Source organism: Chiloscyllium punctatum, chromosome 4 (assembly GCF_047496795.1).
Source record: "Chiloscyllium punctatum isolate Juve2018m chromosome 4, sChiPun1.3, whole genome shotgun sequence".
Lineage (NCBI taxonomy): Eukaryota > Metazoa > Chordata > Chondrichthyes > Orectolobiformes > Hemiscylliidae > Chiloscyllium > Chiloscyllium punctatum.
Window position 1 is genome coordinate 47,474,268 of NC_092742.1, and position 13,752 is coordinate 47,488,019.

General features: G+C 40.7%; 1 protein-coding gene across 1 annotated transcript in view; it reads left to right on the plus strand.

Moving 5' to 3' along the window:
- tdrd9 (tudor domain containing 9) overlaps positions 1-13,752 on the plus strand; it is a 159,210-nt gene that overhangs the window by 127,497 nt on the left and 17,961 nt on the right. Inside the window, exons 29-31 of the mRNA XM_072568611.1 lie at positions 4,445-4,606; positions 5,406-5,476; positions 8,032-8,141. Of these exons, the coding sequence (XP_072424712.1) occupies positions 4,445-4,606; positions 5,406-5,476; positions 8,032-8,141 (343 nt within the window). The remainder of the gene's footprint in view (positions 1-4,444; positions 4,607-5,405; positions 5,477-8,031; positions 8,142-13,752) is intronic.

Below are 13,752 nucleotides of genomic sequence, written 5' to 3' on the forward strand. Positions count from 1 at the left end.
GGGCGTAGAAGGATAGGTTATTAAATTTGTGGATGACCCTAAGGTAGGTACAGTTGTGGCTAGAGCTGAAGGATGTTGTGGGTTACAGAGGGACATAGATAAGATGCAGAGCTGGCCAAATGGAGTTTAATGCCAAAAAGTGAGAGGTAGTTCACTTTGAAAGAAGTAACAGGGACGCAGAGTACTGGGGCTAATGGTAAAATTCTTGGCAGTGTAGATGAACAGAGAGATCTTGGTATCCAGGTGCATAATTCCCTGAAAGTTACCACCCAGGTTGGTAGGGTAGTTAAGAAGGTAAATGGTGCATTGGTGTTTATTGGTAGGGGGATTGAGTTTTGGAGCCACGAGGTCATGCTTCTGTTGTACAAGACACTGGTAAGGCTGCACCTGGAGTATTGCGTGCAGTTCTAGGCACTGCGTTATAGGAAGGATGTGGAAGCTTTGGAACGGGTTCAGAGGAGATTTACAAGGATGTTGCCTGGTATGGAACGAAGGTCTTGCGAGGAAAGGCTGAGGGAACTGAGACTACTTTTGTTGAAAAGAAGAAGGTTGAGAGGTAACTTAATCAAGACATCTGAGATAATCAGAGGGTTAGGTAGGGTGAACAGTGAGAGCCTTTTTCTTGGGATGGTGAAGGCTAACATGAGGGGACATATCTTTAAAATGAGGGGTGAAAGATTTAGGGCAGATATTAGGGGTAGTTTCTTCACTCAGTAGTAGGGGTGTGGAACGGCCTGCCTACAACAGTACTGGACTAGCCGACGTGAAGGGCGTTTAAATGGTCAATGGACATGCGTATGGATAATAATGGAACGGTGTAGGTTAGATGGGTATCAGAATATTTTCACAGGTTGGCGCAACATCAAGGGCCGAAAGGCCTGTACTGCACTGTATATTCCATGTTCTGTATTCCATCCAGATTTTTGCCATTCACTTAATCAGCCTTCCCTTTGTCGACTGTCTGTGCCATCTTCACTGCTTGTCTTCCCATGTGTTTTTGCATTATCTGCAAACTTCGCAAGTGTACATTAACTTGGTCATCCAAATTACTATATTTTAAATAGTTGTGGTTACTGGTTACAAGAAAACCAGTGATATTAGATCCACTGGTTCCCTTTTTATTCATCCTGCTTGTTACCTTCTCAAATGCTTGAAAAAAATTATCATGAAGCCATGCTTATTCTTAATTATATTCTATATTTCCGAATAGCACATCATGGTGGCTCAGTGATCAGCATTGCTGCCTCAATGCCAGGCACCTGGGTTCGATTCCAGCCTTGAATCTGTGGAGTTTGCACATTCTCCTAGTGTCTGTGTGGATTTCCTCCCAGGTGCTCCAGTTTCCTCCCACAATCCAAAGATGTGCAGGTTAGATGGATTGGCCATGCAAAATTGCCCCATAGTATCCAGGGATGTGCTGGCTAGGTGGATTAGACATGGGAAGTGGATAGTTACAGGATGAATATGGACTCGATGAACTGAATGGCCTTCGTCCACATTAGGAATTCTGTGACTACTCTATATAATTATTACTTCCTTTAGAATGGACCGAAATGATAGTGTGCTACATTGGAAAACTCCCTGAGGATTGAACAATTGCTAAAGTCGAAGGATTCCTGGAAGATTACTACCAGTACATCTACTATCTCCATAAAATCCTCGGGTGTAACATTTGAGGTCCAGGAGAACGTAGCAGCCATTTCTTTCCCAGTACTTTTTATACTGTCCTAATATTATCATATGTGTTTCCTCCTTGCCTTTGGATCCTTGATTGTTTAGTTTCTTCAGAATGCTATTCGTGTCTCTACAATGAAGATGATGCCAAGGATTTAGTCAACTGCTTTACCGTTTCCTGGTTTCTCATTGTTATTTCCCTAGCTGCCTGTGAGTCACCTCACGAGTGTTAGGCAATCTGTGTAAGAGAGAATCTCACTACTACCCTATGACAATCAGCAGCATTTCCATTATTGAACTCTCCTACTGCTAGCATTTTTGGGCTTACCACTGACCAAAATCTCAACTGAATCAGTTGTGCAAATACTATGGTTTAGAAGCTTGTAGTTCTGTGCTAAGTAACTTGCCAACTGTCTTCAAAAAGGTAAAAATGAAGGGCTTTTGCCTGAAACGTCGATTTCGAAGCTACTTGGATGCTGCCTGAACTGCTGTGCTCTTCCAGCACCACTAATCCAGAAACTGTCTTCCAAAAGCCTGTCCACCACATACAAGGCAGAAGTCAACTGTGTGATGCAAAAGTCTCCATTTGGTTGGATGGGTGTAGCTTTGACAATGTTCAGTATATTTGACACTATTTGTGACAAGTCTATCTGATTGACATACTATCCACCACATGCTGCATTCACACCTTCCATGGTTGACGCACAGAGTAACGGTGTTCCAGACTTCGAACTGTACCTGTTACTGGGTCAATGTCCTGGGAATCTCCCCCATCCATCAAAACTAAGGGGGCATATTTTTAAGATGAGAGGAGAAAGATTTGAAAAAAGACATGAGGGCTGATTTTTTTTAAACGCACAGAATGGCTCATGTATGTTATGAACTGCCAGAGAAAGTGATGGATGCAGGTAGTTATAACATTTAAAAGACGTTCATATAAGTTTATGAATAGGAAAGGTTGGAGGGATATGAGCCAAAGTGCATGCAGGTGGGACTAGTTAAGTTTGGTAACACATTCGGGGTGGATTGGTTGGACCGAGGGGTTTGTTTCCATGCTCCGACTCTCTGACTTTAATTCCTCAGCACCTTTCTAACCTGGCAAATGCAACACCACCTTTGAAACATCTCCTTTCATTTGCCAACACAAATATAATATGTCATCTATTATCCTGTATAGTAATAGATAAAGTATATATTTCCTGATGAGTTTCACAAAAATTTTACTGTCATAAAATAAGTCTCACTTCTCATTAACGTCACTGATGTATCTTTTGAGTTCTTAGAGTATGTGATAACTTACATTGCAGTTGGTTAAAAATTTGACTAAGTGAATAATTCATGCTTGTGCATGTTTTTTTTTTTGCTGCAAATTTTCTTCTGTTAGTCCATTGGCATCTTGTCACAGTATTCCTGAGCGGTTTATATACTAAAAAAGGTGTGTTATGAGCAAGTGGCCAAACCTTTTCTGATTGACTTCTAAATGTTGCTAATTGGAGTTGTGGAGTTGGCAATTAGCAGTTCATTTTTACTTTCTCACTAGAAAGATGGTGACAGCACTTAGCAGTCTCAACCATCATTTTTGGCAAGAACAAACCATATTCAAGGTATATCAAGCCTGGGATAGTCCTGATTCAGTGAATATGCAAACAAATCTTTTATGACTAAAACTGCTTTTAGATTTTGCTTGCTGTTCAAATGATGTCACCGTTTAGGTTGCAAGTTTGCTCGCTAAGCTGGTAGATTTGTTCGCTGACTTTTCATCACTATGCTAGGTAACATAATCAGTGAGCATCTGATGAAGCGCTGGTTTTCTGTCCAGCTTGCTTCAGACCCATTGTCTACCTATACAATGTAGTCAGGAACAATGGGCACCTGATAAGCGCAGTCCACTGATTCCTGCACAAGAGACCTAAACAAAAAGACACAACATGCCCAGAGACTCTAGCCACCCTGCCATACATTAAAGACTTTTGAGATGATGACCAGACTACTCCGGCCCTGAAGCATCATGGTAGCCCACAAACTTATGCACATACTGAAACAGCTCCTGATGAATTTAAAGGAACCTGTACCAATAACCAGCAGAATGAACGTCATATACAACATACCCTGCAGGGACTATGACAAACGTTATATTAGACAGATGGGTAGGAAACTAGTCAGCAGAATACATGGAAACATGAACACCAACTAGCCATCAGAAGACGTGGCCAACTATCACTAGTATCCATACACGTTGATAAAGAGGGACACCAGTTCAAATACATCTATCCTGGGACAGGCTAAATGAAGATATGCGCGGGATCCCTAGAGGCCTGGCATTCAAACAGGAACTCCATCAATTAACACATTGATTTGGACCCTATTTACCAACCTCTTAGAAAAAGAATTGGAAGTGTTATCACCCTCCACAACAAACCAAAACACATGAATAGAAAGCAGGAGAGAACACCAGTACTTCATAGGAGGCTCACTGATAACGTTACCTCGCATGGTGATGAAACGTCTGAACAAATTTACCAGCTCAATGAGCAAACATAAAACCTAATCCACAACCGGAGCTACAAAGTCTTTAAATTTGCAAATGTCAGAGTTTATTTGGACCAGACAGGGAAGTGGAGTTTAGGCCACAGTCCCATGAACCAATATATTCTTGATTGATGGAATAGACTTCAGGGACCAAGTAGTGTTCTTCTGGTATTGTTTCTTACTTGTATTTCCTGAAATAATCTAACGTTCTGCCATTTCAACATGAATCTGTTTTGCATAGATAAGTCATGAGCAGCTGAAGACCATATTAGACTCTTCTCTGCAAGAAAAATTGGGCTTAACTCAAAAAACTGTGTGGACCCAGAAGGAAGAAGACTGGAAACATATTCAGACATTAATACAGAAGTTCTCCTCTTCTAAACTGGGTTTTCCATCTTCAACGGTAAAGTCAAAAGTAGAAGTGACTGGAAATGTTCAGCAGGTCTTGCAGCATCTGTGGAGAAAAATTATTTAATGTTTCGGGTTCAATGACCCTATCTCAGAACTAATGGTAGCTAAGAAAAGATTTTTTTTATGCATAAGAGAGGGTGTGGTTGGGGCTAAGGAGTAAATGATGGGTGCAGATAGAGCCCAAAAAGAGAGAAGAACAGATGGACAGACAACGAAGCAGATAATGATTGGCCTGAGAGGATGATTAGCCACTAGTTGTTCACTAATAGCTAATGATAGGTAGTGTGAAATAGCAAATTGTGCTGATAAATAGCTTATGCTTGAAATGTCAAACCTCCTGCTCCTCTGATGCAGCCTGACTTGCTGTACTTTTACAGCACCACACTTTTTGACTCTGATCTTTAGCATCTGCAGTCCTCACTTTGTCCTGTGTGATAACAAGGCCTGGTGTATGGGGGTTGGGGTAAGCACAAACTAAGATGCCTCAAACTTTCTGGCTACCTTTCAGATGGAATGTTAATTTCAACAATTTTAGGGCTTGAGGGCTCAGGTCATTGAACCTGAAACATAAATGCTGATTTCTGTCACAGATGCTGCCAAACCTATTGAGCCTTTCCAGTATTTTTTTTATGATTTCCAGCATCCACAGTTCTTTTGTTTTTTATTCAATGATAAAGTAATTGTTGCTAATAAAATTGTTATCACTTAAATTTAGAAATTAGAGCAACCTTTTGAAATTGTAGTTTACAGGAAGCTCATTACTCACTGGATTGTCTTTTTTTGTTTGCTAGGTTCATTTACATGGTCCCTATAGTCCCTATGAGACAAAGTTTCATAGCATGACTACAATGTCCAGGTTCAGGTATGGGAAAGAATCTTCTAGAGTATAAAATTTGCTGGTGTTGAACTGAGGGGACTTGTGTTTAGCGAATTTACTTTTTAAGTAGATGTTTCAATTCTGTTAAAATACTGAGGAACTTCTTAGTGCTTTTGCAAATTAACCTCAAAGGCATTGGCGTTACTCGTGCAATTCAATAATAGCAACAGCAAGATAACTGTTCATTGTGCTCGAGTAGTGTGCTGTTTTATGCGATATCCTTATTTTAAGGGATGCACAGCACAATATTTGAGGTCACGGAACAAAGTGCTGTTGCTTTCAAGTGAAGCAAAGCTGTGTTCATACCAAAACCCTTACTGAAAGAAAACACTTTTTATAAAGTAGCATAAAAAGGAGTTCAGGAGTGCTTATTCCAAAGCTGCAGTTCCAGAAATGCTAGTCAGAGAAGTGACATTAAAGAGGAATGCTCCCCCTGTTGCAGACCTGTATCCACTTAGGAATCTGGTTAGAAGTCTATCTGGTGGGTCATCGGTGCAGATTTGTGCAATCTTGCATATCTGTAGCATATCAGAAGATACAAAATATATGTTCTGAAATCATGAGGTTCTCCATTTATTGTGAGTGACTTGGTTTGAGAGTCATGAGAGTTCATCTTGGAGTCAGAAGATTGTGTGCTCAAGTCCTGTTCCAAAGACCTGAGTGCAAAATCGAAGCTGACACTAAGATGGAGTATTGAAGGAGGGTTGCATGGTGAGGGTGCCATCTTTTGGATGATGTCTTGAGCTGAAGTACTACCTGCCTTCCCAAATGATGTAAAAGACTTTGTAACACTAGTTTAGCTAAGAACAGGCAAGTAATCACTGGTGCCCTAACCGTTATTTATCCTTTACTCCAAAGTCCCGAAAACAGTCTGACAGGACGTTATTTTATTTCTGTTATTTTAGAACTTTTAAATGCTTATTGATTGTCCCATTTTAATGTTAAAATAACAACTGCACTTAAAGACCAAACCACCATAAGAAGGAGCCTATCAAGTCTGATCTGCCATTCAGTGGTATCATGGTTAGAGACAAAAAAAACTGCAGAATACTGGACTCCAGGGTAGACAAACAGGAGGCTGGAGAGCACAGCAAACCAGGCAGCATCAGCGGGTGAAGAAGACGACGTTTCAAATGTAACCCTTCTTCAGGGTTACACCAGAAATGTCGACTTCTTCACCTCCTGATGCTGCCTAGCTTGCTGTGCTCTTCCAGCCTCCTGCTTGTTTACATTCAATGATATCACAGCCGATCCAATGATCCTCAACTCTACTTTCCTGCCTTTTCCCTTTTACCCTTGATTCTCTTAGTGATTAAAAATCTCTATCTCAGCTTTGAAAATGACTTAATGACCCAGTCTTGACTGTGCGTTGTAAAAAAGTCCAGAGATTGACTACTCTTTAAGAGAGGAAATTCCTCCTCATCTCTGTTTTAAATCTGTGACCCCTACTCTGAGAATCTACCATCTGGTCCTAGACTGTCCCACAAGGGGAAACAACCTTTCTGCATCTACCTTGACACGTCCCCTAAGATTGCATCTTATTCTCTCAATTTATAATTCTTCAAAATTTTGTTTTGTGGCAAACTTTGAAATTGTCTCCACACCAAGTGCTAGACTGGGGGTTAGAGTGGCACGGTGGCTCAGTGGTTAGTACTCCTGCCTCACAGTGCCAAGGACCTGGGTTCGATTCCAGTCTCGGGTGACTATTTGTGTGGAGTTTGCACGTTCTCCCTCTCTGAGCGTGGGTTTCCTCCAGTTGCTTTGGTTTCCTCCCACAGTCCAAAACTGTGCATATAAGGTGGATTGGCCATGCTAAATTGCCCCATAGTGTCCAGGACTGTGTAGGATAGATGGGTTTGCCATGCTAAATGCAGGCTTATGAGAATAGGTTGGGGGCTGGGTCTGGGTGGGATGCTGTTTGGAGGGTCAGTGACCAATCTTTTTCCGCTCTGTAACGATTCTATGATTCCTGCAAGGTTACTACCAATACATTCACTGTCTCTGTCACTACTTTCTCCAATATCTTTAGGAGGTCCCGGGGACTTGTTGGTCTTTAGCTTCGTTAGCTTCCAAAGTACTTACTGTCTGTTGATGTTGCTCATTTCATTTTCTCTCCTTCTTTTGCTCCTCAAATATTTAATAATTTTGAAATGCCTTTAGTGTCTCCTACTGTAAAGACTGATACAAAGCATCGATTCAACTCCTTTGCCATTTCTTGGTTCCCCATTATTATTTCCCCATACTCATTACCTTTTTCACTTTGGTCTCTTTTTTTAATTATATTTGAAGTCTTGTTATTCTGCTTGAAATTACTTGCGAGTTTATCTTCTCCTTCTTTATTATTTTTAAATACTTAAAACATAGCTCAAAGATCCATCCCCTATTTTAAGTGATAGAAGACTGATTTGTTTGCGTTTATAGCATTGAATGAAATCAGTTGAGTAGCATGTTTGAGTTGTTTTTATTGAAAAAGGAAATTACTTTTTTTTGCAAATAGCTTTTTTCTGTCAAACATAGTTTCTTTTTTAATTTTGTCACAGAAATGTTTGGATTGAGAAAGAAAGTATAAATTCAGTCTCCCTGAACAATGCTCCTGAAGATACTCACCAGAGGATGCTCATTGGTGCATCGGTATCAGTAAATACATCAGGTATTTATCAAGCTGCTTCAGACAAGGTTGTTGTGTAATTATGTTTGTAATCCAATTTTTGTTGTGATTTTGCAATTAGAGGTAAAGTAAATTTAAAATTCTATTCACTGTAGATTGGTTATGTGTATTTAATAGTGTGTGTAAGAACACAAGAAATGGGAGCAGGCGTGAGCTGTCTGGTCCTTCATGCCTACTCCGTCATTCAATGAGATCTTTGCGATCTTTTCATGGACTCAGCTTCACTTACCCACCCTCTCACCATAACCCTTAATTATTTTACTGTTCAAAAATCTGTCTTTGCCTTTAAACATTCAATGAGGTAGCCTCAGTTAATTCACCGAGCAGGGAATTCCACAGATTCATGACTCTTTGGGTGAAAAAGTTCCACCTCAACTCAGACCTACATATGCTCCTTTTTAGTTTGAGGCTGTGTCCCCTATTTCTAGTTTCATCTGTCAGTGGAAACAACTTCCTTACTTCGATCCCATCTATGATGAAATTGTATAATGGCTTTTATTATGTTTGTTTTCTTGAAAATGAACAGTTTTTGAAAATTTGATTAGAGATGGCATATTTTAAAGAATGGTAGTTTGCATATCTGTAGAATTATTGAAAACATTATCTAATTCATGCTAAATATGATTTCACGGTGCTGCAGTTCCTGCTTCATAAATCGCATCACTGGATCCACTCTCTCTGGAGTGAAGCCGCTTGTTATGCAAATCTAAATGATATCAATTGCAGATTATGTAAATCAAGAAAAAGGATTGCAGCAGTGGTGTGGAGGTTTGGGGGCATGGTGAGGGGGTGCATTGGATGGTGGGGGCAGGCTGCTCAAGAATCTTTGTCTTTTGAATATTTAGCTTTGGGTCCACTCTTTGGCACTCCTGGAGTGCGTCATTGATATGTTGGCACTGAATTAGTGGGCGGCACAGTGCCGGGTTCAATTCCTGCCTCAGGCGACTGACCGTGTGGAGTTTGCATGCTCTCCCCCTATCTGCGTGGGTTTCCTCCGGGTGCTCCGGTTTCCTCCCACAGTCCAAAGATGTGCAGGTCAGGTGAATTGGCCATGCTAAATTGCCCATAGTGTTAGGTAAGGGGTAAATGTAGGGGTATGGGTGGGTTGCGCTTTGGCGGGTCGGTGTGGACTTGTTGGGCTGAAGGGCCTGTTTCCACACTGTAATGTAATCTAAAATCTAATCTAATAGTATAGCACAGGAACCAGCCCTTCGGCCCATGATGTTGTGTTGAATTTGATGCTAAGTTAACCTAATTCCTTCTGCTCGCCCTTGGTCCATAAGCCTTCATTCCTTGCATATTCATGTGCTTATCTAAATGGTTTCTATCGTATCTGCATCTGCCTCCACCACCAATCCAGACACCACCTGCACTCTGTTGGGGGTGGAGGGGGGTGGGGGGTTGGAGAAACAGCTTGACCCTCATATCTCAGTTGAACTTTCCACCTCTCACCTTTAAATGCATACCTCTTAGTATTAGACATTTCAACTCTGTCAATCCTATCTATGTATCTCATGATTTTATAGACTTCTTTCAAATCTCCCCTCTGCCTCCTCTGTTCCAGAGAAAATAACCTTAGTTTGCTTAACCCCTCCCTATATCTCATACCCTCTAATCCAGACTGCATCCTAGTAAACCTCTTCTGCACATTCTTCCTGTAATGTGATGGTCAGAAGTGAACACAATACTAGTCTAACTAAAGTGTAGCCTAACCAAAGTCTTACAAAGCTGCAACATGACTTGACCAATAAAGACAAGCATGCCATATGTCTTTTTTTACCACCCTATTTTTCTGTGGAAAGAATTTCAAATATACAGAGTTTACTGTATTATACTGGTCTCCATAATGTTCGAGTACTCAGTTGAGGGTGTGGATGAGGAGGCTGCCTGCCGCTAAGTTTTATGACAAAGCTACATTTTTATTTAAGTGGTTTAAGCTGTAAATAAAGTATATCAGTGATGCATTTACCTCCTGCAGTACGTTTCTATTACTTAGTGTGTGTTTTTACATTGATGTGGACCTCTTGATCAACTAGAATATTTGCTGAACTGACACATTCCTGGTTCTCTCGGTGGCAATTAATAAAACATTTGCTGTAGTTGCAGTGCAGGAATATGATCCTCAATAGAGTTCAGAAAGTTCCTAGTTTGTGTGATTTGCAGTTAGTCGAGGATATTGGAGATTCAAGTTGGTAATATGTTCCTTCTCCCTAAACAAAGCAGTTAATTGGTAAGAAGGGGTTGGTGATTATTTCTGATCTTAGAGTCAAATTAAGGCCTTTTGTTGTGTTTAGGGATCTCATAATTTTTCTCTCTTATTAAAAAGTGTCTTAAAAATGAGATTGAGACTGCAATAAAACAAATCACAATAATGTGCTCATAGTGGTGATTTTTTAAGGGGTGATTAATTAATAGCTGAAATAAAATGATTGATACAGCCTGTTGGACCATGTGTTGCAAATGTTGGGACCAAGATGATCCAGGTTGAACACATTTGTAGCAAGTGATCATAGCTCAAATAACTTCTGAACCAATTTCAGTTAAGTTATGAACTGCAGACACTTGAGGCTAAAGGGATTAAAGAACATGGGAGAATAAAGGAAACGGGCTACTGCGTTGGATGATTAGCCATGATCACATTGAATTGCGGAGTGGGCTTGAAGCATTGAATGGACTATTTGTCCTATTTTCTATGTTTCTGTCTTAATAAACTTTACTTGCTTGAGCGAGGTTTCTTTTTCAATCAGTAGGATCTTTATTTGGTATTTAAGAAACTTGCTGTGTTTCTGATTCGAAGTTATAGACAATCATATACATGACAAAAATTGGAAATGTCACTTCCCTTTTTAAATTTGAATTCTGTTGTGATCAGGGATGAAGTGTGAAAAGGAAAGTAATCAGTTGACCTCTTATAATTGTTTGACAGTATAGAGAACTGAAAGTTTTTAAAGCTCTTTGGCAGTCAGTTCCAATCAAATCTAAAAAGAGAACCAGGCAGCTCTGAAGTAAAACCTGTGCCCACACCTCCTCCCTCGCCTCTATCCAAGGCCCTAAAGGAGCCTTCCACATCCATCAAAGTTTCACCTGCACATCCACCAATATCATTTATTGTATTCGTTGCTCCCGATGTGGTCTCCTCTACATTTGGGAGACTGGGCGCCTCCTAGCAGAGCGCTTTAGGGAACATCTCCGAGACACCCGCACCAATCAACCACACCGCCCTGTGGCCCAACATTTCAACTCCCCCTCCCGCTCTGCCGAGGACATGGAGGTCCTGGGCCTCCTTCACCGCCGCTCCCTCACCACCAGACGCCTGGAGGAAGAACGCCTCATCTTCCGCCTCGGAACACTTCAACCCCAGGGCATCAATGTGGACTTCAACAGTTTCCTCATTTCCCCTTCCCCCACCTCATCCTAGTTTCAAACTTCCAGCTCAGTTACTGTCTCCTTGACTTGTCCGACCTGCCTATCTTCTTTTCCACCTATCCACTCCACCCTCTCCTCCTTGACCTATCACCTTCATCTCCTCCCCCACTCACCCATTGTACTCTATGCTGCTCTCTCCCCACCCCCACCCTCCTCTAGCTTATCTCTCCATGCTTCAGGCTCACTGCCTTTATTCCTGATGAAGGGCTTTTTCCCGAAACGTCGATTTCGCTGCTCGTTGGATGCTGCCTGAACTGCTGTGCTCTTCCAGCACCACTAATCCAGTATTTGGTTTTCAGCATCTGCAGTCATTGTTTTTACCTTTTAGCTCTGAAGTCAGTTTTAGCAAAAGTAGAGCTGGACAATGCAAAAGGTATTTGCAATGCAAAAGGTGGTGTTGATAATTTGGTTAGATTTAGTGGCATGTACAGATATATTTAATGTATTGGGATGAAAGATTTGCTGACAAATTATTCAGTTTGGAAAACCGATGAAACCAGATATGGAGTACATGACTGACCTGTATTTCGAAGAGCTACTTTAGGTACAGCAGTCAAGCAAGAAAATTGGATTTGTCAGCCACTAAAATCTTTGAATCATATCCTGGTCAAACTTGACTAGTAGACCTCACATTGGAGGTACGGTGTAGCCAGCATATTAATTTTTAAGTTGTACTTATTTTCTTTTTCCTGATCATAGTAGAACTGCAAGAACATCTCCCTACTTTCTCTCTGCCTGTATTTAAAAAAAAATTGGGAAGTCAGGGAAATTGGGAAATATCAAAATCGTCAAAATTTGTTTGCTGTTTCTAAGGATGTAAAGCAACAAGGAAGCAACCATAGGTTTTAGTCTGAGACTAGCCTGATAAGGATTTTTAAGCAGCATATTCTCTTATCTTTTAATATTACTCACCTCTTTTTAACCTTTATCTATACTTATATTTCTGTGTTTGATATTTCATTTTTGGTCGTGGGGCGGGGGGGGGGGGGGGTAAGCATTTAGTAAGGAATGAAGATCCTGGTTGTTCCACCGAAGATAATATTATAATTGGCTGCATAATTTTGAACAAGTCAGCTAAGTTCAGTTGAAGTGCGATATAGCTGTATGCCAAAAAGAAATAGAATCTTTGTTATAGCCAGTTGAGGGTTAGAAAGCGGGGAGCAAATTCACCACTCCTCACCTGGTCATACAGATGATAGTAAGAAGATTTATATGGCTTTGCCAGGGATGAAGCACATTAGCTATGAGGAAAAAAATGGAATGTGTGGAGTTAGTGTTCAATTTATTTGAAGTGTATAAAATTGAGGGACTCAGATAGCAGAGAAGAAGGGCATATTTTCTTTAGCAGGCAAGTCCATAACTGTGAAACACACTTTTGAAATAATTGACAAGGAATTTTCTTACAAAATAACCATTCATGGGATGTGGGGGTTACTGACTAGGCCAGTATTTATTGGCCATCCCTAATTACCCAGAGGGCAGTTGGAAGTCAACCACATTGCTGTTGGTCTGGAGTCACATACAGTCATGGTAAGAACAGCAATTTTCTTCTCTAAATGACATTAATGAACTAGTTTTTTTTCCCAACAATTGACAGTGGTTTCATGGTAATCATTAAACTCTTACTCCAGGTTTGTTATTGAATTCAAATTCCAGCATCTGCCCTGACAGGATTCAAACCCAGGACTGGATCTCTTCATTAGTATTCTAGTGATAGTATCACTCGGTCATCATCTGATTAGAACAGAGTTTAGACCATAAGACTAAAGGAGTTGAAGTATACATTAAGGCTGCCCTGCCATTTAGTGAGATCATGGTAGATCTGATCATCCTCAGCCTTGTTTGCCTGCCTTTTCCCCATAACCTTTGATTCTGTAACAGATTTAAAACTCTGTCTCTGGCTTGAATATATTTAATGAACCAGCCTTGACAGCCCTCTTATAGAAATGAATTCCACAGATTCATAACCATCTGAGAGAAGAAATTAATCCTTACCTCTGCCTTAAATCTGTGACCCCTCATTCTGAGATTATGCCTTTTGGCCTTAGATTTTCCCACAGGGCATCTAGACCATCACATCCTCTAAGAATCTTGGATGTTGAGAAGATGTTTCCATTGGTAAGAGTCTAGGATCCGAGTGGAAAGCCTGAGAATAAAGGAAAGACAT